The sequence below is a fragment of the Argiope bruennichi genome, chromosome 3 (assembly GCF_947563725.1).
Source record: "Argiope bruennichi chromosome 3, qqArgBrue1.1, whole genome shotgun sequence".
NCBI lineage: Eukaryota > Metazoa > Arthropoda > Arachnida > Araneae > Araneidae > Argiope > Argiope bruennichi.
In genome coordinates this window covers 11,105,448-11,130,522 of record NC_079153.1, presented here as the reverse complement: position 1 = coordinate 11,130,522, position 25,075 = coordinate 11,105,448, and the positions used below count along the sequence as shown (strand labels likewise).

Here is a 25,075-nt window from a genome sequence, read left to right as displayed (position 1 = left end):
TAGGATAATGAATATTAAGTTTATGACAATTTATAGCTGTAAAAGTTTATAATACATATTTTATCCATACTCTATGCATATATGGCTATTGAGTGGTTCGACGGAGCACCCGCCTTGTGTAGCAAGGTTATCTTTAATGTCTTAATAAGTAAAAGTCCTAGCACCTTAACTTCTCTGAACTCCCATACTATATGCATATATGTTCCTAAGCCCCATTTTTATATGGTTTCATAAATTAATTTCCTATGAATCTAAAATATATTCATGCTGATAATTGCACGAAATATATTTTTAAAAAGTAATTTGGTAACCAGTATTTATATGAAAACGGGGAAAAAAAGATTACCAGTATTTACATGAAATAGAAAAAAAAAAAAAAAAGAGAAATTAATCTTTATACAAATTACTATTTGCTTTATTTATTTATTTTTTCATAGCATTATACTAATTCAAAATTATTTATTTTTGAGAAAATATGTTGTATGACATTAAACTATCCAAGTAATTTTATCATCATATTTAATTAAAATAAGATATTTTTAGAAAGAACCTGTTTTGTAATAAATATTAAATTATAATAACTCTGAAATCAAGATTTTAAAAAAAATTAAGATCTAAGTCTGCAGATGCATCTAATCTAATTTGGCAATTAAATGCTTTTCAACTTGAGTCTAAATGAATGGAAAGCACGATTTTGAAACACAAGCATTTATAAAATAAGGATAAGCACAATAGAAAATACTTGCACTTTGGTTACTATTAATATAAAGAAATTCACCTTAAACTATAGAAAACTACTTAATTTTTTAATTGAGAATTTAAAAGTAAAATGCAGTTCATTTTAATTACTAACTTGAAAATTATTCCACAACTTTTACGTATTGGCTGAAAATGCTGCATTTTACATTTAAAATTAAGTTTAAATAAAGGAGTCCAGAATATATCGAATAATTTGGAATATTGCAGTCATTAACATCATGTAATATTAAAATGCTGACGAATTTAAAAAATGTAAATATTTTCTTTTTTGCATTAATCCAATTTTCTAAGATACTCCGAGAAGTAATATTCCGGTTATTAATCCTTCACTTGAATAAAGAGGTGGATAATTAGTTCAGGATAGCTAGAACTTGTTCCAAAAATTACAAGTCCAAAAATAAACTTTTAATGTAATTACCTAAAAAAGTATTAAATTCATTTCGCTCCAGAAAACTAATAGGTAATAATGCTTTAATTCTAGCAATTCATCTATATTCATTAAGACATTCATTCAAATATCTTTATAGCCAATACTATCGCTTCAAGAATTGCATATATTTATAAATTAATATGAAATTATATATATAACTTCATAAATGGGAAAACCTCATGAATTCAATTAAGAGCATATTCATTAGAAATTATTATGTGCAAAATGAAAAAATATTATTATTAGTGGGATATTTATAACTATTAAAGGTCACTATTAATGTGAAGAAAGGTAGAAATCGCAAACAGCCAACTTGGATTTTACATTTATCAAGATAAGAGAAAAAAATAACTACTAAAAGGTTGATTTTTTTTTATGACCGAAAATCACTATAATAAAATAAATTATGTGTTTTTAAAATCAGGAAGTTCAATGCTTGGAAATGATCAAGAAAGAAATTGATGGTCGAAATTTTAATAGAAGAATCTTAAGATTCTTTTTTTATTTTCTCTCTCTCTCTTCTCAATACTATATTCTTAAAATATTAATTTTTCCCCATTCATCAAACAAAAAAAAAAGTAAAAATATACCGAAATAAAAGAACACAAGAACTAAAATACACAATTTTTTTTTTATCAACAGGTTCAGTTTATTAGTTCGATTATCAGATATACAAACATCCTTTAAATACTAACATTTCAGTATGTAGAATCATGATCTTTGGTTGATGATGTTTGGCATGCAATGTTCTAAAGCTTAAATGTATTTTCTCATTACACTAAGTAGTTTTAGTAAGTGAGATGGCAGTTTTAATACCTTGGTTGAGTGACATTTAGTGCTTGATCCAATGAATACTTAGTCGATATGCAATCAGCAAGTCACACTGTTCAATAAATTAGTAGTTCTCTATTCATTACATACTGAAAAGTTCAAAACAATTCGAAACAAACTAGTTTAGTTCAACAGAATAATAAATGCATTTTAGAGAATTTCTAGAAAGTTAAATTTAGATAAATTTCTTTTAAAAGATAAATATTCGTTTAAAATCAGAAAATCATAAATATTGCACTTAAAAGTTGATACGTCATATTATAACAAATTCTATACTATTAATATAATTAAAAATAACGCCAAGTACAAAATTTGTTTGTATCAGTCCAATTTACACAAAATTTTGCAGCTGTTTAAAAATTCTGTATTTAACCTTAGTAGTAAACTCACAATGCACAAAGTTAGTAATTCTATGAAATATGAGCTTAACTTTAAACGAGTTTTAAAATACAGAAGATTAGTAATAATTAGAGCAATTACATTAAATACGAATAATTTTGGACATTAGTTAAAAATTTAAAAACATCTAAAATAAATCCTTCTGAACAAATATTGCATTTTCTCAAATTAACACTTTTATTTTTACTCTAAATATTAAATTTGAACCTATTTAATAAACATTAAACACACAAAATGATTTTTTTTAAAAATCAGTAAAAAAATTCTAAAAACATTTAAACTAATGCAAACTAAGAATGCAAATCGAATTCACACTCGTATCTATGCATCTGAACAATGCTGTTCTTTTAAGTTCTAGATCTGACAATTTTAGATGTTTAAAATTTCATGATGACTGCCATTGAAAAGTGCAATTCAAGTTATGAATTACACTTTTATAACTGAATATAAAACATGACTGAATTTGGTAATGCCCATAAGTTTACTATTGTATGAAACATGTTAAATGAGCAGAATAAGCCAGCTGCAGAAATATAAACATCTTAAAAACAAATACGTACTACATAATCAAAAATAAATATACTACTGAACATACATGTATGAAAAAGCTAGGAATGTAAATATTTATAAGGCAAGCCAGACTAGGATTCAATTTAGAGCAATTTGCAGGAAAATTTCTCCAATTTCAAAGAAGTTCTGTATTGATTTATTGTGAATATTAAGAAATGAAAATATGTAATGACTAATAAAATTTATATAATTCAATTTATAAAATCTATAAACTAAGGCCTAAATCATCAAGTAGATATCTTGAGGATTATCTGTCAACATAAAATAAACAATATTTAAATTATTAAAAATAAAATAAATTCCAGTTTTATTTTTTTCACACCGGGTTTTTGCTGAATATATAACAGGCATTTGAGATGACAATTTTAAACATTTTCTGTCAAATTATTTCTCTTATTTTTGTGGGAAAAATACTGCAGTTTTATATAAGAAGCAAAAATCAGTACTTTTAACTGGAAAAATAAAGCTTTGTTCTTTACAAGATTATGCGGATTGGGGTTGCAAGTCTTTCTTGGAAAACTATAGAGTTCGACACAAAGATGCTTTTCTTTTTGGAGTCGATCACAGTTCAGCAAGAACTTTGTTTCAAGTTCCTATTAACAACAAAACAGAACTATACCACAAAGAACTGACTGAGGAGTTGGCTCCTACCTGCAAAATATTCGCTCCAAAAACAGAAGAAGAAAAAAAAAAGTTCTTTACAAATTTACAATTATGTATTGGTTATGAAGATAAAGTTTCTATCTCTTCCTGATACCTGGAAGACAAATAGTCTGCAGAATCAGCAAGTTCATGCAAAATTGTATGCAGTCCCAGTAAATGATGTCGGAAAGCATTGGCTAGGTGATTATCAGATGGCATAGTAGTGGAATGTTCGTCCATGCTGTCCCTATCTGTCACAACACTTTCGATATCACTGTCTGTCTCCTGGTCTGAAGGGAAACCTGTGCTGCCCAAACTATCATCAGACGGCTGACGAATGTGCTTCATTACTCGAGTGCTACTTGGGGAGGATCTACCGCTGCTGGGTAGGACGGGGTTGGACTCAACGGTAGATGTGGGACCCCATAACAATTCATTTTTCACATCTTTAAGCATATTGTAGAATCTATATACATCAACATTATTAAGGCCAGCAGGCAAGCATTTGGAAAACTTACTGTTTCCGTTGCTAACATCCATGTCTTGAAGACGAGAAGGCACCAAAACAGTGGAATCCATGTTGTTCACGGCTTTCACAAATCTGTCCATAGCGCTAAGGACTGATTGCTGGGAACATGTAAAACTATCATCTCGGCTGGGCCGGCTAGTACGACGTGTCGGTCTGTTCAGGTTATTCATTTCGTACCTGGAGTCGTGCATCATTGCGGGCACTGTTTCAGAATCAGAAGTAGCACCGCTCTTAAATATCACACAAGCTGGGTGAGAAATAATTCCACTCTGACCAGCGTCGGATATTCTGCGTGATTTTTGTTGAGGTGGCTTCACCAATCCCGCGTAAGATAATCGCCTTGGGCGTTCCATTACGTTCAAGTTAGCTGGTTTTTAAAACGTGTAGATGGCCTTAAGCACACTTAGCCTTTTTCCTCAGCCGTAAAGGAGGAAGTACGTCACAATCATATCATATACTCTCTACTCCAGATGTTGACATTTCCAATAAGGAAAGTTTTTTTTCACTGCAATGAATAAAATATTTACACGATGCATAAAAATTAATACAAAATTTCCTTAATCATTAATTTTTCATAATTAAGGCAAAAGAAAATGTTTAATTAAAAGATGTTTATACCGCTACTCCCTCTGCCGTATTAGATTGGCCCATATCCGCTACATTGCATCGTTCCATGATCAGGTGAGTTGCCGGCAGCATGATTGGTGGACGTTCTTGCTGAGCCACGCCTCTGTATGCCGCCGGGCACGTGGTCTGTGAATGGTCCGGAGACTGCGGCAGAACAGCATGACGGGAAATTTTTCAAACGCGCTCGGATCAAAATACGAATTGACGGTTTCGGTACAATTTTCTCTCAGAATCCGTTTCTCCGATGAAAGGAACTGCTTGATTTCCCCCTGTAAATATTGCTCGTAGATAAGTTTGTTTTGGTTTCTTAGGACTTTTCATAGGAAGATGTTTCCCCGCATTAAAAGCAGTAATTTTTGTTGCGCGTTACCATTTAATAAAATGGTATTTAACGATATTTTAAGCAAAATTGTTTTCTCCAATAAAAAGTTGATTTTTTTTAAACATTAACAAACTGATAATTAAAATTTATAATCCTTATATAAAGCGTATATCATCTTATCTTTTTATTTTATCTTCTAAAGATAATTTATTTGAAAATATTTCGCCCTGAAAATGTGACAAATAACAAGTTTATTTCTGCTATTGAAATAAAGTATAATTAAATTAAATAGGTTTTATTTTTCAATTATATTTAACATTTTTTAATTCTAAATTATTTTCTATTTATTAAATATTCAGTACAAAAACGATTTAATAGAGCAGTAATGCTAAAACGTTTTTCATGAAAGTAAAAGTATTGGTGAAAAATGTTATCATATATGATAAAAATATTATATGAACAATACTTTAAATCAGGAAGAAATCAGCCTTCAGCTAATATTTTAACAAAATCATATAGATAATATTTTTTGATAATGGAAAATGAATATTTTATGAAAATTTATGTATTAAAATGATCTAAAATTAATCACAGAACTGAAAAAAAATGAAAATAATTTTGTAATTTTTAAAAGATTGTTTCATATACGAAATTTGTTTTTGTAAGCTTCGATATTTCAGCTTCCAAAGTTATTCTATTCATATTTTACTCGTTCTAATTAGTTTCGCTAACTATTTCGTAAATTTGAAACAATGTTCGTGTTTCATCGTTTACAATCTTAACTAGTATAATTGTCAGTGAAATTTTTAAACTAAATTACTTAAATTAGATATAAGAAGAAGGATATTTTGTTTACAGATGAAAATATATGATTAAATCCTTTATTTCGATGAGATAAAATGCAAATGTATTCGCAAAGTATATTCAAACATAAAAAGGAAAAGAAGTCTTGCCATCCAAACAAAACTGTATAATTTTTTAATTATAAAAAAAGGGGCGGGGGAACTCTCTAAAATACTGATGAATTCCAATGCCTTGATCATTTGGTTAAAATTTCCTTTCAAATAATAAGTGTTGTATTTATTATGACACAGATTTTTTCTTATGTTTTAATATATCTTTAATTCCAGAATAATGTGAGGAAAAAAATCTTAGTTTTTCTTTAAATATTGTTTCAAAATTTCTTGAATTTATTTATAGGAAAAATTATTCTTGACTTGTTTTCGTTTTAAAAAATTACCTCCCTTAAATCCTTTATATTAAAGCATATTATATATTAAGCAAAAATAGTGTTTATCAAAAAAATTCATGTAAATAAAAATCATTGCATTTTCATACATTATTGTGTTGCTTAGCAATATGTTTTCTTTTTTTTTAACTGAATTTGTAATAATTGTTGCTGTATCATAAAATTTAATATTTTAATATTTGTATTTTGGAGAAACAATTTGTTGCCACGAAAAGACTACATTATATATAACAATAATCACTTTCTTTTCAATGTAAAGATTCTTAGAATTTACGCTTGAAAATTATCTATTTGTGAATCGAAGACTCATTTATTGAATAAAATAATAATATTAAAAACAGTAATAAAATAATAATAAAGCTGCCATCTATTTAATTTATATCGCCACTTTTTAGTTTTAGAGATTGGCATTATAACTGCAATTTCTTTCTAACCGCTAGACTGGCCAAGCAGTATCTAGTTACATCCAAGAGAAAAGCTTTTGTTTCTTTTCTTTTCATATCCTGTTTAAATTATGTTAACTTAGTATGCTATAAGAATGCATATAGCTGCAGCTCTCTGATAGTATCTGCTTCGAGGTTGGATGATCGCAGGTCTGGGATTGGCTCACATTAAGCATTTGCCATATAATGGGGGTTGTTATTGGGAATCAAACATCATTTTTTTTTTACTGATGTCGAAATTTAAGAAATACGTTTCTATCTTAAATAATACATTCATCTTCTGACTACAGCTCAACATTATAGCGTTGCTAAAATTGGCAACAATTCAAATTTTGTATTGGTTATGTGTGTTATACTAAATATTTCTTTATATTCATGCATACATGATTGTATACTGATTCACACATTTTTCCATACTTATACACATGATGTGAATTATTCTACGAAAAATTATCATTCAGTTGCATTATAGAAAGCACATGCATATTTAAGTTGGAATTATTTTTGGTTTGATTAACCTATCAGAATGAAATAGCATGGCTTCATTATTTTATTTTCTTATCAGAGCAGACGATTCACACAACATCAAATCAGTTCCAAACGACTTGGGAAAAAGATATTATATCTATGTGTTTGTAAAAGATAACATTGCTTAGTCATTGTATTTATTGAAAAATGAGCTTTAATCAAATAAATTGCGTGATATAACTGAAAGAGAAAGTTGAATTCTGTTATATTTTTTATCGTTCTATGCTATTGCACGTCAGCCATTTCTTTTCTTTTCTCTTTCTTTTTTTTTTTTTTTTTTTTTTACTCAAAATATTATGTGTGTTAATTAAATATCACAGTTCTTAACATTATTCAAACAATTTTGCTTAGAATTTATTGACACATATATCTAATTATCTTTTACTCTAAAAAATATTTATTCCTATAAAAATTATTGCAAGAAAGCACCATGATGGAAAAAAAAAAGAAACAGTGATCTGTTCATGGTATTCCAGAGGACTAATAATACGCAAGAAAGATGGGATTAATGTTTATATCATATGCCAAACTTACGAAATAAAGTAGTTGATCCTCATCGTAATTATTTGAGGTTAATATGAAAAAAATTAAAATTCCAGACGTCACCATATTTGAGTAATTGACGATTTATAAAACATTTACTATGTCATTTTTCGTCAGTTACCTTTCTCTCATTTTGGTTTGTATGATCGTTTTGTTTGAGATGATAATACGAAAATGCAACAAGAAATAGACAGATAAAATTTGACTTGCAGTTCTATCAAAATTACAGATCTTAACAAAGAATGTGGAGAAAATGCATCAATGAGAAATGTTCATTTATTTTGAATGTATATGAAAGTAGTTGCAATGCAAACATAAATACAATTTCTGTTTCGTAACACTGTATGCGAAACAGAAATACTAGATGATTAAATAATAATAATAATTGAATTTTAATTTATTACATTTGAAAATGCTTTGCTTTTATGAAAATAAACGATGTCTCCAATAAAAAAAAAAAAAGGAAACATGTCAAATTTTGCTTTAAACGCACTCAGGTTCTATGTCCCTTCTCGTCATTTTACAACACGCATCTCTATGAAAATCCAATTTTCCCGAAAATGTTGGAAAATATTATTGCCTGCATTATTTAAAAATACTGTTTTGAAGCTCTTCTAAACAATTGGGAGAGTGTCTTTAAACACTGTGTCATTAAAGTAATCACCCGGAAAGAAATCGCAAAATATAAGATCTTGAAACTTGTTGGAGGCACTTAAAAGTTCTAAATTATCGGTAGCACATCAATTAATCTTTACTTTCATTTTACTGCTTAGTATGAGAATGCGTTTGCTAATACATGGAAAATGATTCCCATGAAAAAGTAAATATAGAAAGTAAAATATCATATCTATTTTTTCTCTCTTGGTGCTGAAAAGTGTAATTGGTGTTTTTTAAGTTACATCAATTCAAAAATCAATGAATATTTTGTAATTATCCTGTATATATGTAACCCTTTCTAGACAGTTTTTTTTCAATAACATTGATTTGATAGTACTGAGGTTCCCATTAGTCTTGAAAGGGTTATTTATATATACTTCCAATTATCACATTATTTGTAAATATTATAGGCATTTAATTTTAATTATTGCATATATCTAGATGCTTAGTAAAATTCGTATCAACAAAAAGAGGCATGATTTTGATTATGAAAAATATTAATCCTGTCTAACTAATAAGTATGACTTTTAAAATAATTTTGACGCTAGAAATAAATAAAATAAATAATACGGTAATCAAATTTCGCAATTGAAATGATTTTTAATATTTTTCGCTTTTATTTTTTCATACAAAATTTAAAATCATTTCCCTGAGTAATGCAAAATGAGAAATCATTTTCCTTGGATAATGATTTCAGAAGTTATAGGGGAAAAAAAATAAAAGTAAAAATTGCGGTATCATTGAACAACGGTGGCAAAACGTCACTGAATAGGCAGATTATTCTAAATTTTTTAATGAGATTTTTATGTATGTCTTCAGAGAATATTTGGTTACATAACATAAAGGTGCAATCAATTTTGATGGCAAGCTGTAACTATTAACATTTATGGGAAATTACTAAAAAATTCGAGAAAACATTTCGGATTTTTACTTTCTTGTATAACGAAATACTGTAATCGACAGAAAATTCGACCTTATGATCTTAATGAATCTCTAACTTTTAGATCTCTTTGACTCCAAAAAAATCAATTTTGGAATTATGTTCTTGTCAGAATACTGCACAGGAAAAAAACCTATGGAAACTTATGGAAAAAACTTAAGCTACTGATTCTGGTTAGTTTCTTCACAATCAATCAGCAAGAACAGGTTCAAATCCAGGTTTAAGTCTCTTTGCCATACAACGAATATACGCACTAAATGCACTCATTTGGGAAATATACAAGAATTGAGAGAGAGAAACTGGATTTTTTAAAAATATTATTGAAAGAATGAAAAAATGGAAACATTCAATAATTTCTAGATAAAAAATGATTTGCATTCTATTATTAAAATTATTACGTTAATTAAAATTAGTACATTCTTACTTATATTCGTAAAAGAATGCAAGTAAGAATGCTGCAATTGACGTAAAAATGCATTTACATCAATCATTACGTAGAAATTTTACGACAGAATTCCGGCAACGAACGAAGACTAAAAAAAAAATAAGAACAATTGCAGAAAGGCGAAGCTTTGCTAATCCAAATTAAAAAGAAAGCGTGAATACATTTTCCTCCAACGTCAGAGCAGGTGTGAAGTATTTTGTAAGGAATCAATATTGAGGATGTCCTTGAAACGGATAAGTGGGGCTCATCTTCATCACAGTGGTAATCCTATGGATCGTTGATTTTTTGCGATTTACGTCACGCAAGGATTAGTTCTTGCTTTTTTTAAAATTTCTTTTTTACTATTATTTTTGTCGCACATACAAATACTATTCTTTCCTATCTGAAGAGGAAAGTATTTGGTGATTGACAAGTTCAAAGAGTTACTTCGGTAAGTTGACAAGGTGAATGTGAAAATGAAGGTTCAAGAGAAAATAAAGAAATTTACGTCAGAAAGAATATTTTCTTCTTTTTCCACCACAGACCTTTAGTTTTGTTTGTATATATATATATATAAAAGAAAGTTTTATTCCTAAGACAGTTTTTGAAGCTTTAATGACGTAGTTTTAAAACGTTCTTCTACGAATTGCTGGTTAGCAGAGAAGCTGCAGATGATATTTATCCATGATAGAAATAAAATTATTATTGGATGATTGACGAGTTCAAAGGTTTATCTTCAGAAATTGAAAAGGGAAATGTGAAAATTAGAGTTCATTTTTTTAAACGTCAGAGAGAATATTTCATTTTATTTTTCTTACGTTTTGTTTGCATAAAGAAAAAGAAGATTTTATTTTTATGCATATTCTTATAGTTTAATGACGTCACAGAATTGTAAATCTAATTCTTTAATTAACTAACTATCGAGAAATTGCTGGTAATATTTAATCCTTGTATCGGATGAAGTTTAAATTTCCCGAATGAATTTTCAAATGATCACTTTAACAAATACTTTCTAAATCAATTAGAAGGACTAATCAGTTAGCAATAACAAATTTTCAATACTTTATAAATATTTTTGAATGAATGCACAATAGTTTCGTTTTTAGTTATTATAATCTGCAGTTCCTTATTTTTTTGTAATTATTTATTTTAGAAGGCAGTATTGGTTTAAGCAGAATTGTAGAATTTTTTATTGTATTTTCCTCTATTTTACACATGGTTAATAGTTTCTTGGTTTGGAATTCATTTTTGACAGTTGAGATGATTAGTTTTTCCTTTTGACTTCTCACTCTTTTCGAGTTTTCAAATTAATATTCTAAAAGACTTAAGTTTTAACAATGTGTTATGTGTTAGCAGGGCTTTTAGATAATTCAAATTTCAGGGCCCCTTTTCTCCTCAAAAGTAAAATATTTTCTTTTAATTTATTTTTTATGCAAATAGTTTTAAAACAAATTTTGACAAATTGAAATAGTAAAACGCTTAGTTGTAGATCACTTTCTAAAAAGATGGTTTTCGTATACCGCGTATCAAAAATTGAATAACTGAATTCCAAATTTTTTTTAAAAGGTAACAAAAAAATCAAAACTTTTCATAATACAATTTAAATAATGTTTCATAATAGGATCAAACTTGTTAAAAAAGTTATAAAACCTCACATTTTTTAATTAAAAAAACGTAATATAAAAGATGGTAGTTATTACAGATGGTACTTCATTAGAAATGCTACTAGAATAATGTTCCAAAATTATATTGAACAATGCTTGATTTTAATTTGAATAAGTTTGATTGTAAGACTTTTACAGTTAAAAGCACAAAATTAAATAATTTTCAAAATATCACAAAAAAAAGGCTCGAGGTGCCCTAAAGTTGTGGAGCCCCAAGGCACTTTCTTACTTTGCCCTTTTAATAATCTGGCCATATATCTATACTTATAATAAAGCTCAATGTGTGTGTGTGTGTGTGTTGGCGCTCTACAGGTCAGGTCATTTGACATACAGCTATCAAATTTGGTACATGTATACCTTAGAGGTCGGGAATGTGCACCTGGGGTCCCTTTTTTTGAAATTTTAATTATTAATTAAAAACTAACTTTACCGCCAAAAAAATTTTCCATTTTCCCCACCGCCAACTTTTCCGCCAAAAAAATCTTCCATTTTGCCCACCGCCAAATGAGTAAGGCTTCAATTTTTTTTTTCTCCCAACAGTAATGAGGCTAGGGTTAATATTTTTCGGCGGATTATTTCAAACGATTCTGTTTATTTTCTTAATGTTTTATGCATTTAAAATTAAACATTGTTAATTAATCCATGTTTCAGATTCATTCTGAAGTACTTTTGAATTAAAATAACACAGAATAAAGGAAATTAAAAATGTATAATCTGCATAGCGTTACCCCAACTGGTGTAGAAAAATTCACGCATTTGCGTTAACGTAACTGGCGAAGAAAATTCACGCATGCGCATTATGTTCTGCTTGTATTAGATAAGCAAAGACAAATAGAATAAACAAGGGTAACTTTCCCCTAAACAGCGAATATTTTACAAATTTTGGTGAACAAGTTATTGACAAAATATTGTTTTTATGCGGACAAATTTTCAATTAAATTAAATGAATTCAATTAATTAAAATGAAATGGATTTATTCTTATACCAAACAAGTATTTACATTCGGTTTTGTGCAAAGATAAGACACATTACACCTTCCCCCTCATCTTAAAATAATGTGGATTGATAGTGTGCTGTTTGTTCAGATGGGTCTAATGCTCGCAAGAATGAGGTCCAAACTTTTTCTCAATACAATGGTTAATAAACTTTAATTGCTCTTGTGAACCCATTCTACGATCATGCTTTAATTTATATATTTATCGATTTAGTAAAGAATATCTGGAAAACCGGGCTTGCACGGCAGTTTTTTTTTAATTGTGTTTTTTTCTGAGAAATCATTCGCATAGTTATACGAATCACATACTGATTACATATGAATACTTATGTATGAACTGGTTATTTAAATAAAAAAAAAATCATTAATGCACTTAATTTAACATGTTATTCGAAACAATCTGCTATATTACAACACTCATTTTACAATTTATCTGTCATTACTTATATTTTTGAATTTACACTTAGTTTTACCATGGGGAAATCGGATCCGAGACGGCGCTATATGATATTGTCAGCATAAGAGCAGATGGAAAAGGGCTGTAATAGTTATAAAAAATGTTTTTGCGTAACACCTAGTTTTTTTTTCAGGAAACACTTTAAGTTTACATGGATAAACTTAAAAAACAAAAATATTAAGTATATATACATAAGTAAAAAAATATAATAAAATGCGCGACTCGAACAGAGCACCCACAACACACGCGTCATTCATGTTGTTCTGACCACTATACAACACTGCCACACTTCGAAATCGAAGTTGAATATACTTATTCGAATAGTTAGTATAAAATAAAAAAAGTAATATAAAACATTTTGTGTGTATAAAATCGAGGTTTTTCAGGAAAAACATCTATATGTATAAACTTAAAAAGCAAAAGCTTATCTAATATATAAAATTCTCGTGTCACAGTTTTCGTTGCCATACTCCTCCGTAACGGCTTGACCGATTTTGATGAAATTTTTTGTGCTTATCCGGTATCTATGAGAATCGGCCAACATCTATTTTTCATCCCCCTAAATGTTAGGGGTAGTCCATTATTAATTAAAAACTAACTTTCCCGCCAAAAAAATCTTTCATTTTTCCCAACGCCAACTTTTCCGCCAAAAAAATCTTCCATTTTCCCCATCGCCAAATAAGTAAGGCATCAGTTGTTTTTTTCTCCCAACAGTAATTAGGCTAGGGTTAACATTTTTCGACGGATTATTTCAAACGATTCTGTTTATTTTCTTAATGTTTTATGCATTTAAAATTAAACATTGTTAATTAATCCATGTTTCACATTCATTCTGAAGTACTTTTGAATTAAAATAACACAGAATAAAGGAAATTAAAAATGTCTAATCTGCATAGCGTTACCCCAACTGGCGTAGAAAAATTTACGCATTTGCGTTGACGTAACTGGCGAAGAAAATCCACGCATGCGCATTGTTCTGATTGTTGGCATGACAACCAACGGACGATTTAAATTATTTTTAGGTTAGTTGCATGCTTTTGTAAGTAAAATGTATTTATGTTAGTTATATATTTTTGTATATGCTTATAGTTTTAAGTACATCGTTTTTTAAGTAGATTTTTTTAAACCTGTTTTCGACCGATTATTTTAAACGATTCATTTTATTTTCTTAGTGTTTGATGCATTTAAAATTAAACATTGTTAATGAATCGATCTGTTCATGATGAATCTGAGAAATTTTTGTTGACAAATTCTTGAGATATTACATAAATTAAGAAAGATATTCTTTAGTGACCATAAAGTTTAAACGCGCAGTGACTCTATTATCAGTAATCATATTATTAAAAAAAATGCTTTGTTTCAGTAAAAAATATTATATTAATTGCAGATTAATCATTTACACTGTTATTTAAAGCATAATTTCTACGAGGGGTAACAGAAAATTAGAGAGATATATATCACGCAATAACTGAAGGCCTTTATAATATTATGAGTGAATTATATGACTATCAAAATTTGAAGTTTTAAAATATTTTGCTGAAGAATCTATTAAAGTTGGAATTGCGTAAAATGTTTAATGGTACGACCGAAGTTTTATCCCCTGCTTGGCGAAATTTTTAAAAATCGCAAACAACGGCCTTGCGAAATGTTCAAAAGCAAAGAAGCAGATGTTCAATTATAGTGCATAATAAAGATTGCCAGCTTTGGTGCGTTATCGCAACTTGGCGAAGAAGGGGGTTAAACTCCGGTTAAACCTATTTAATTATTAAAATTTAAACGAACATTAAGATTGGCGAACCGGCTGGTCGCCAAAGGCGGCTAGTCTAAATATAAAATTTGATCCAGATCGTTAGAGCCGTTTCCGAGATACACGAAGTAAATAAATTTACATGTAAATACAAGAATTGCTCGTTTAAAGTTATAAGATTTGTGAAACTCGAATTTCTGCTGCAATGAATTACACGTATAAAAGAACGAAATGTAAAAAGATATAATGATAATATTATCCAGTTTAATATAACGGTAGTTTTATTAAAACACTTAGTTTATTAATTCTTTAGATATAAATTTCATCTATGAAATTACATGTGAATGGTTTTGGAACGCGACTCTAAAATAATGGCGTTTGACTCCTAGTAAAATTCAGCTTGCACTATATTTACTTACATGGTATATTCTTTCTTGGAATTTCAGACCCTTATCAATAAAGTAGAAACTGAACAGTCACCTCCTTCCCCTTCTGTTTAAATGGAATTTTAATTTATTTCTGTATGAGAATAGTTATATAAATAATTTACATCGTTACGGATCTGGCAATATAATCTGAAAATAAATAAATAAAAATGGATGCAAATTTATAGAACAGTGATAATATACCAGTAATGCCAATCATCGTAGAGTAGATGAAAACGGTAGTAAAATGTACTTTCTGTTATTAGAAAATATAGAAGAAACTTTATTAAGAATTTTTTTTTTCATCTAGGTTTCACGTATTATATTCCGGTTATTTTTTTACATATATAAATCCGGTTTCCAAATATGCCAATAAAACTGCTGCCAAACTTACGATATCTGATAACGTAACCTTCAAAATGGCTTTTATAAAAGTTCTGATTTATATTTATTGGATTAGGATCTAAAATCGTAATCTCTTCGAAGATTAAAAATCGGAATCCTGCAATTTAATGTTTTGGAATGAACTGTCAGACGAATAAGTTCATATTTTGAGCTTTAGATTAACTAAAAGATTTTGCTTCAGATTTTGAGGATCGTGTTTCTATCGCAAATGCTTATGCTTTATCAGATACTTATATAATAAATTGAAGAATAATTTGGAATATCAAATGCTCCTGCTTTCATAAATCACGTGACCATATTATCTGAATTTTATTCCATCTGATAGAAATCTAAAGCTTTATCGTTTGAATAGCTCAAATTTTTTGTGTGCTGACATTTTTTTATTTTTGTTAATATTCCATTAAAATTCCATTAAAACCAGCTTCTATCAAATTCAGTTCTTTTTATTCTCATGAAATAATTTTTGCTTATTTTATTATTTATTTTTTCAATTCTGAAAAGAACTTCCACAAGTTTGCTGACGTGACAAAATATTCGTCGTCAGCGAAGGAATATTCGAATCAACAAATAAGATAAAATTCTCTAGAATAAGCATCAATGCCAGAGAAATCGTTGAAGAGCGTCTACGTGAGAAATAACTGACATTAGGTTTTTAGGCCATCTTTGGAGTTAAAAATATTATTGGACTGTTGAAGAAATATTTGTTTTTAACTTGGGAATTTTCCAGTGACGTAAAAATATTTTTCAGAAATCGTTTTCAAAAAGAATAAATTAAAAATGTAATTTATTATTTTATATTAATGTATTACTGGTTTCTAGAATATGTTAATGGAACATAAATCACAGGTCAAAGAAAGGGACTTTTCTTTTATTGGTTGTTCACCTAATTGAATTTTTAAAAGGAAACAAATTTAATTCCATATGCGAGGAATCACTCACTGTATTCAAATTTCACTGAAATTCTAGATTATAGGCATTTTTTTTGGTAGTAAGTTGTTTTGATCACGTACTGTATATAATATAATTAGGGCTAAATCAAGTCAATCTCATTTAGGTGTACATACACACTAGAAGATTTTTTTTTAATTTTAATTTTAAAAATCCAGTTTTTTCACAGTAGCCCATTAATATATGTTTAAACTCATTTCAGTGAGAAAAAGCCATATAACACAAATTATTAATTAATTAAATAATATTTAATGGGCTAATTAGCATGTTTTTTGAAACATGATATCTTAAATTGTAATTTTTCCAGGCACACAATTCTAATTGGAAATGATGCCTAATATTAGTCTTCATGCTCTCTGCCGCAATCAAGTTATAAATATATAAAGTTTCTGTTTAACAATTTTTTCATCCACGATGAATAGAAAATGCGATGTTTTTTTGTAATTTTAACTTTTAAATAGCTATTAAAAATTTATTTCTATAAATATAACTTTGATTGAGGCACAAAATATCCTTTGTTTCATGCAGATTATTTTGATATATAAATAATTGTATTTGGTTAATTTCTTGTTGAGTTATGATTGTTTGAATGAAGGAACATAGTGGAAAAATATCATTCTTTATAAAATAAGTTTTTAAAAAACCGAAACTAGAGTTTTTAGTGAAAGTACCTGAATAAAAATAATTATAACTCGAGAAATATTCCGAAAATTGACATCTTGGTATCGTTCGAAAGCTGAAGCATAGAACATTTTGAAGCATTAAAAAATATTCGATATTTTGAACGATTTTCGAAGTTTCGAATGTGTACGTACACCTTAAGAAAGAAAAAAAATTAATAAAGAATAAAAATATCCTTGAAAATTCCCTTTAGAAACTGATCAAATATTGAATAATTATTGAATAAAAATATGTTTGTTTAAAAATTTTGCATTATTAATTTTGCGTAATATTAGAAAGGTCCATTATTCATTCTACTATTTTTGTTCTTAGGAATTTGCCCATCAAAAGCAATTATAAATTAATCATAAGCAGCTGTTAATTAATTTCTACTTCATTAAGCGTAAATTACAGAAATAACTCTTTTTATATCATGTGAAAACATGATATTGTTTTTGATTTAGGGTTTCTAAGGCTTCAAAATACAGAAAATTGGCTATTTATCGCTTTTGAGGTATCAATTTTTCGCTTTTAGGGTTATTAGAAGATGATAACGGAGGTTGTCACATTTAGCGATTTATCGCCAACAAAATGTTACAGCTTGACATGAATGTCCACTATGTACCCGATTCTAGAGTCTGGCTAAAAAAGAGCAGGGTCGTAAGAAGTTAACGCCCTAAGAAGCACAGAGAAGAAAATGGGAATGAACGCAAAATAACGAGAGGAGGTATCGATGCATACGTAATCTAAAAGTCACGTGATCGTTTAAATCCAGTTTAAACTGGTTCTTCACGAAAAATATTCCGGCATCGAGAAAAAAATTTTAAAACTCGATTGATTTTGAGATGATCAAACACCATAGCTTTTCTAAATATTGGTGATTGTGAAACATGAGTCATGTGAGAACATGATTTTTTTCTGTCGGATTGGTACGTGATTTTTAAAAAAAAATGTTCTCACATTGTAACTTGAAATTTGCGATAGCAGATTTCAATTTTTTTAATAAATTCCCCGGATCAAAAAATGTAATAAATTGCAAAATTTATGCTTAAGAAAATGCATCTCGAAAAAAAAAAGTAAAAATGGCTGGAATATTTTACTTAATCTGCGAGTTTGAAATTGCAAATTCCACGCTGTAAGTGCATTTATACTTCTCATGCAATTGAATTAATTGTGTAACGTAATTATTTGTCCAATTACTCGTACTTTTTTGTAAGTTCTTTCCCTCTCATGCACGATGTGCAATGCATTTTAAAATTATATTAGCTCTGTTAATATAAAATTTGTCACGTGGGAATGAATTGATGCTATTGGATGCCAAGATTCTGACTTTTTGAAAGGAGCTTATTTTGTTTACTTAACTTTGTTTGTTGCTTGTGAAGTTTCTATAGAAGTTTGAGTTATTTATTTTAGTCCCTGTAAATATGTTTGTCCTGACTTTTTGTTTTTTCCCCTATCAAAAAGTATGTTTCCTGCAAATCACACAACTTAGGAAAGATTTATCAGCAAAACCATTTTTAAATCATTAAATTGATGATTCATTAAATGCCAAGGATAAGAAGTAGAATTTCATTGATACGCTGACTAAACATTTTAAATTCATGCACTCATCATCAAACGCATGAATTATCCGATATATTTTTTCGCTGCAAGGACCCTTTTCTGCTACTCATTCTGTGACGTACTTCTGCTCATAATAGAATAAAAATAGTCTTTTAGACTTTTTGCAAATAAATAATTCGAAGAATATGGAAATTTTAAAACTCTTCACATTGAAAGAGACATTTTTAAAAATATATGTGTATGCATCTTTATCCAAATCTATATGAAAATGATAAATCCAACATTAAGCGAGTTAAATGGACGGAATTTATTTTGAAGATCTTGTACTGAAACTGTTTATTTGTATCGAAATAAGGCCTCCAGTAATAAACAGACAGGTTCTCGTTTCCCCTACAAGCAAAATAATAATGATTGTAGACGGTCCTCCTGCCGATGACGTAATGTACAATTTTGTGAGTGTACCAAGCTCGAGATGTTCGTACTGCGTTCGCAACTATTCTGTATAGAGAATGCTTATATTGTTGTTCGTTTCAGAATCCCGAAACTAGCATTTATGAACAATTGTGTTTCGAAAAGGGGTGTACGCTGCAAGATGGGTGCATTTCCAGTATTCTTTGTTAGTTTGATGTATTCTATTAGATGCATAATATTCTTTGTATTCTTCCCGTAAGTATATACTATTGTATCTATACTGTATTCTTTCCCTTTGAATGCATTTTCTTACGTTTTCTTCTCTTCTCAGGTGTCGTCCTCGTCATTCGACCGCGGTTCAGAATTATGAAGTCCGTCCCAAAATAGCCATAGTGTTGCATTAAAACGGGACGTTAATATAACTAAACTAAACTAAACTGGTGATTGTAAGCCTCCTTTCCTCCATTTTTGTTTATTTTTTATTTCAGCCCTAATGTGGCGAAATCGATGCTTCCTAGCACAAGCGCAATAGTTCGAAGGTGTTCCGTATCTGACAATTAACAGTACCCGTGTCTATCTAGGGTAATTTAATTATTTTCACATCTAAGATAATCAGAAATTTCTTTATTATGATTATACCAAAATCGTTGACTTAAATAATTTGATGAGGCATTTTTATCCATAACTACCGTCTCCACCATACAATTTAAAGTGACTTCTTTTTTTAATACTGAACTTATTGTAAGTTAAATTTCTCAAGTTCAGTTGCAACTCAAGATAGTAAGTACCATTGTCGAAGTAATTTTAGTTCAATAGATCTGTAGGAGATTATAATGTAGTTAAAGTAACTACTTTATTTCATTTATCATTAGTTCATCAGAAATTAGTCTTAAATTGAAATATTTTATAAAATAGTGAATAAATGTATAAATAACTTGTTAAAGTAATTGGGTTTAAAAGTACTTTCTGCAGAATCTGAACTCGTAGAAAAACATATAAAGTCAGTCAGTTGCGATTTGGTCAATGCTAATTTGAAATATCAATGTTTACATTTAAGTGTTTAGTAATACAAATCATTTCAAAAGAAAAAAAAAAAAAAAAACTACATTAAATTTTTTTTTTAATTTTTAAGTTTTTTTAAATTCATTTATTCATAATTAAACTTTGAAGATTTTGATTTAATATTTTTTAATACTGAAATTAATACAGAAAACTCAAAAGTTATTATAAAAAAACCCCCAATTTTTCAGTGATTCCTACGCTTATTACGACAGATTTTTCACAATATCTGTTGAAAATTTTAAAAGATCATTACAAGAAAAATAAGGCTATTTATCGACATGTTTCTTACCTATTGTAAGACCCATTTTTCCCTCTTCTTTTTCTCCTAAAAGACTATATTACTACAATGGCGCGTTTTAAAAGTTCAAAAAATGTTGCTCCCGATTTTACAACGTCATCTGTCTGACAACCTATTCTAGTTCTAATTATTCCTTAAGTTAGAAAATTTACTTTTTTTGTAGTGAAGAGAAATAAATGTATTGTTTCTTTTCCTGGAATTTTAAAGACGTTGAATATAAATTTGGTGACAATAGATTGTTAAGCAATTTTCTTTTGCACTGCAATCAAGAAATGAATCGTATTTTCAATACGGGGAACTAATTCTAGTTTTAATTTAAATGAATTTGGTTTTCATAAAAGACACGATTTAATATATGGTTTGTTGATGCAAAACACCTTTTGAAATTACTTTTTCACGTACGAAGAATACAAAGAGAAAATATTCCCATGTCAAAAAACGCGATCCCGAGATTTTGACGAATCGTTACACTTGAGACCATCACTCTGTGTCTGAAAAAACACATTTTTGGAATTTTGTCTGTCTGTGAATAGGATAATTTAAAAAAAAAAATCTTTTGACATGGAAGAATGAAGTTTGCTGTGTAGATTTATCAGCGAAATTATTTTTTCAAATTTTAAACTAACTTTTTTCAAATTTTAAACTAAACCCATTGTCAGGAAAATTATCTGTCTGACTGTTCGATCAAGCAACCACAGTAATAAAGCAGTATAAGATAAAATGTTATACCTACTTTTCCCATCTAAAGTGCAGATTTGCAATAAAATTTGAACCATGTTTATCCATGGGTTGATTATTTGTCAATCTGCACATTCGCATGCATGTAAACATCAGAATTCCAAAGGATAATCACTTAAGAAAAATAAAATTTCGTATGTTATCTTTTTACAACTGAAGCAATGCAATTATCAAATAATTTGAACTCTTGATTTTAACGAATCTCCAAATTTCAGATCTCCTTAAATTCGAAAAATACATTTTTCGAATTATATCTGCCTGTGAGCACAATATCTCTTAAACGATTCGAGCTAGACGAATGAAATTCTGTATATGGTCTTAATATTAATTTATAGATTTCTTTCATTTTGAAGGAAATCCATTCAGAGGTAGTCTGTCTGTCTGCCCATCAGAGTATGCGCGAACACGATAAATACAAAATGAAAAGAGCTATATGGGTCACATTTCGTGCAAGAATTTATCATCTGGAGTGAAGATATGTGTCATATTTGGAACAAAATCCGTCTAAGAGCGAACAGCCCTTTTTCTTGCATATGAACCGGATTAATCCCAAAATTCTTTTAATGTGAAGCTTTCAGAAATGCTTTTTCTATACTTTGGAAATCTGAATGGTGAGAAGTCAGTGATGAATAGACAAATAAATAGCAGGAGGGTCATAAAAATTCTCATTAATCTTTTCAATGTATCAGTGGACAGACAGACTTCCTCTGAACGGATTTTCTCAAAATTGGATAAAAATCTACAAATTCGTTGCAAAAACTGTATACCAAATTTCATCAGTATAGCACTACGAGTTTTTGAGTTATCTCTGTCATAGATAAGCAGACATACAGATGGGCAGACAGACAAACACTTTTCAAAAATGTGTTTTTCGAACTTGGGGAGATTTGTCAAAATCTCGAGTTCGAATTTTTTGACAATATTTTTTCTATACTTTAAATACGAAAATGTAAAAGAGCTAGAAAGAAAAAAAAAAATTAATATTATTAGAAATTGCTACAAGGTAGACAACAGATGAGCGGATGGATGAGCGGGCATGCACTTTTTCAGTACTGCATAACATAAAACTCATTACAAACATGTATAAACAGTTGATGCAATCAAGCCATAAGAAAAAAAAAAAAAAAAAAAGACACATAATTCAACTGCTGCCATAATACAATGCTTCCAAAAAACGATTCGTAGACATTGATGAAATCACTGACACTGTAGTCTGCAGTGAAGAAACGTTAGAAAATTTGTTTCAATAGAAAATATTTCTTTTTAAAGTGGACCAACATTAAAAAGAATTAAAATCAAATGATTTCCAATCAAGGTGTTTACAATCAATTTCAGTATTATTAAGGTGAAAAAATGCATGAAAATAAAATTAATATCATTGAAAACGAACAAATAATTTAATAACATCTTGTAAACCTTTTATTACTGTGCACTTACAACTTAAGAAATAAGAACGTTCCAAATTTGATAACTCTAGGTCTAACACTCTGCCTAATGTAAATGATTTAATCATCACGCACATCGTATCATACAATGTGATATTCATCTTAAGATGTCATTATATTGAAATAATTGTTTATTGCGATTAGATCTGCTGAGGTAAAAGTGTTTATTCCTTTACTTTACATTTCCGATCAAGTGCATTAAAAACAAAAGCAAGCACAGCATTTGCGCTGAATTATTTCACGCCTAATGATCCAGCATTTCCAAACTCAAGTAAAAGGCTCAGAACCATATTGAGTTATCTTTGAGAACATCCTGGTGGCGAAGAACACTGCAATATTAGCATAACCAATGTAAAACTAGATCCTTAACCAGCGATTGGATGTGTTAAGTGAATATTTGTGCCCAGGACACAAGTCTTATGGGGCGACATCGGAGCAAAACGTTAATACGTTTATATCATTAAAAATTAAATATAATAATGAGGAGCAAAATAACAATATTAAGCAAAAGGATAAAAAATAATGATCATAATCATTAAATCACAGACAATGCGTGTGATCGAACAAATTATGTCTCGAATGCCTATGCCTTCCTTATCAATTTTTTTGTTTAGTTAAACTCTTAACAGTAAATTATCAAGAACCATGAAGAAAGTTTTAAGAGAATTCAATCTCACTCTTTGACAAAGCCGTATTCATAAACTAAATCAAATCGTCCAAACAATAAAGAGTTTCGGAAAAACTCAGATTTATCCCTATAATACATTTTAGTTTAGAGTAAAAATAATTTCCTTTTTGCTTTCAAATTACTTTCTCAAGTCCAACTTGTAAAAAAAAAAAACATAGTTAAAAAGATTACTCAAAATTAGATGTGAAGATACATGATATAAACTTCCTATCGAAGTAACTCTACAAAAACATTCTATTTAAATTTCGAAGCATTAAGAACTTTTATTTCAATTTATCTTAGTAACTTAAGATTTAAAAAACTTAGTTAAATTTTCAAAATTTCATCAATTTTTTTCCCTGTGCAAATTATTTTTTTAAAAAAAAAATTCTCATGAGAGAAAAAATTAGTTTTTTCTTTGCCTCATAGATGGCGTCATGAATTGAATCACAAACAGACGTTATATGGAAAAGACGTTATTTAAAAAAAATGAATCAGTACAGAAAACTAATAATAATATAAATATCTTCGGAAACACGAGTAATGTTTATTTATTAAGAAGAATACTTCTTTGACAGTGTATTTTGTTATATTACAGCTTCCCGAGTTTTTATTTGGGAATTTCTCCGTATAGTTATAAAGTTGCAATATAGATGTCGCTACTAGCTAATCATAGTTATTAAACTAGATTTTAATGAATCAATTTTCTTCGAGGAAGTTAAAGTTTTAAAACGATTTGATGATCAACGATTTTTAAAAAATATTTGGAATAATTTTTAATGATTGAAATAAGAAAATTTGAAATTTTGCTTTTCTACGTTTTGTAATTTTAGTTTCAGCTTTACTACTAACTCCGCGGCAGATATAAAATGGAAGTGAAGTGAAATGGGATTTGTGTACAATCCAAGACCTTGAATTCGTCGACTTCGTAAATAATAATAAAATGTAGCTTTTATTGTAATTCTGATGATGAAAATAGCACATATTTTTAAAATAATTTCAGAATAAATTCAGTTTCTTGAACACTATAAATATTCATTATAACTCTTCCCATTTTTTTTCAATATTTAGTAAAATGTTCTCCCTTCAGTCAGCTTTTCGTGGGTAAGATTTGAAAGACGAATATTTTTTTCTGTTGTTTAATTTAAGACTGATTTTTGTTTTAAAAAATAAGAATTAAATATTCATTGATTTGAAACTTTTGCTGGTTGAAATGGATGTCCTGGGTTCAATTTATTTATTTATTTTGCAACTTTTTGTTGTTCTATTTGACGTTCTTATGTTTTGTGTTTTCACTAATTTTTCTAAACTTGACACTCAACTTAAACGTATTTTTATACACAAGATACCCTGCAATATATTTGTATATCTAAACTTGACATTCTACCTAAACGTATTTTTATAAACAAGATATCCTGCAATATATTTGTAAATCTAATTTAGTGTCTTATTCGCACAGTTGATTTTCAGATTTTTTTTTTATTTTTTATTTTTTAAGACCGGAGTTTAACCTCCTGCTTGGCGCAATTTTCAAAAATCGCCAATGTGCTAATAGCAGTCTTGCGCCATGTTTTGCGAAATATTCAAAAGCGAGGGAACAGATGTCCAATTAATAGCGCATAATGAAGGGGGTTAAACTCCGGTTCACTCTTTTTTTTATACTGCTGTAAATGTATTATGGATGCAAGCAATTTGGAC

At 28.8% G+C, this 25,075-nt stretch overlaps 2 protein-coding genes across 4 annotated transcripts in view; one reads left to right on the top strand and one right to left on the bottom strand.

Annotated features, from left to right (window-relative positions):
• The window catches only part of LOC129962651 (39S ribosomal protein L40, mitochondrial-like), a 113,633-nt gene that overhangs the window by 77,175 nt on the left and 11,383 nt on the right, over positions 1-25,075 (top strand). The window contains exon 1 of one of the 3 annotated variants that reach the window (XM_056076535.1): positions 19,334-19,422. The exons of 1 other annotated variant lie outside the window; for it this stretch is intronic. In XM_056076535.1, coding sequence (XP_055932510.1) covers positions 19,349-19,422 — 74 coding nt within the window. In that variant the 5' untranslated portion in view covers positions 19,334-19,348. Of the gene's footprint in view, positions 1-19,333; positions 19,423-24,268; positions 24,482-25,075 lie in introns of those variants that run through there. One more of the 3 variants, XM_056076537.1, reaches the window with a different exon arrangement.
• On the bottom strand, positions 1,802-4,622 carry LOC129962650 (mid1-interacting protein 1-B-like). The gene has a single exon (XM_056076534.1). The coding sequence runs from the start codon at positions 4,511-4,513 to the stop codon at positions 3,713-3,715; it is 801 nt and encodes a 266-aa protein (XP_055932509.1). The 5' UTR covers positions 4,514-4,622; the 3' UTR covers positions 1,802-3,712.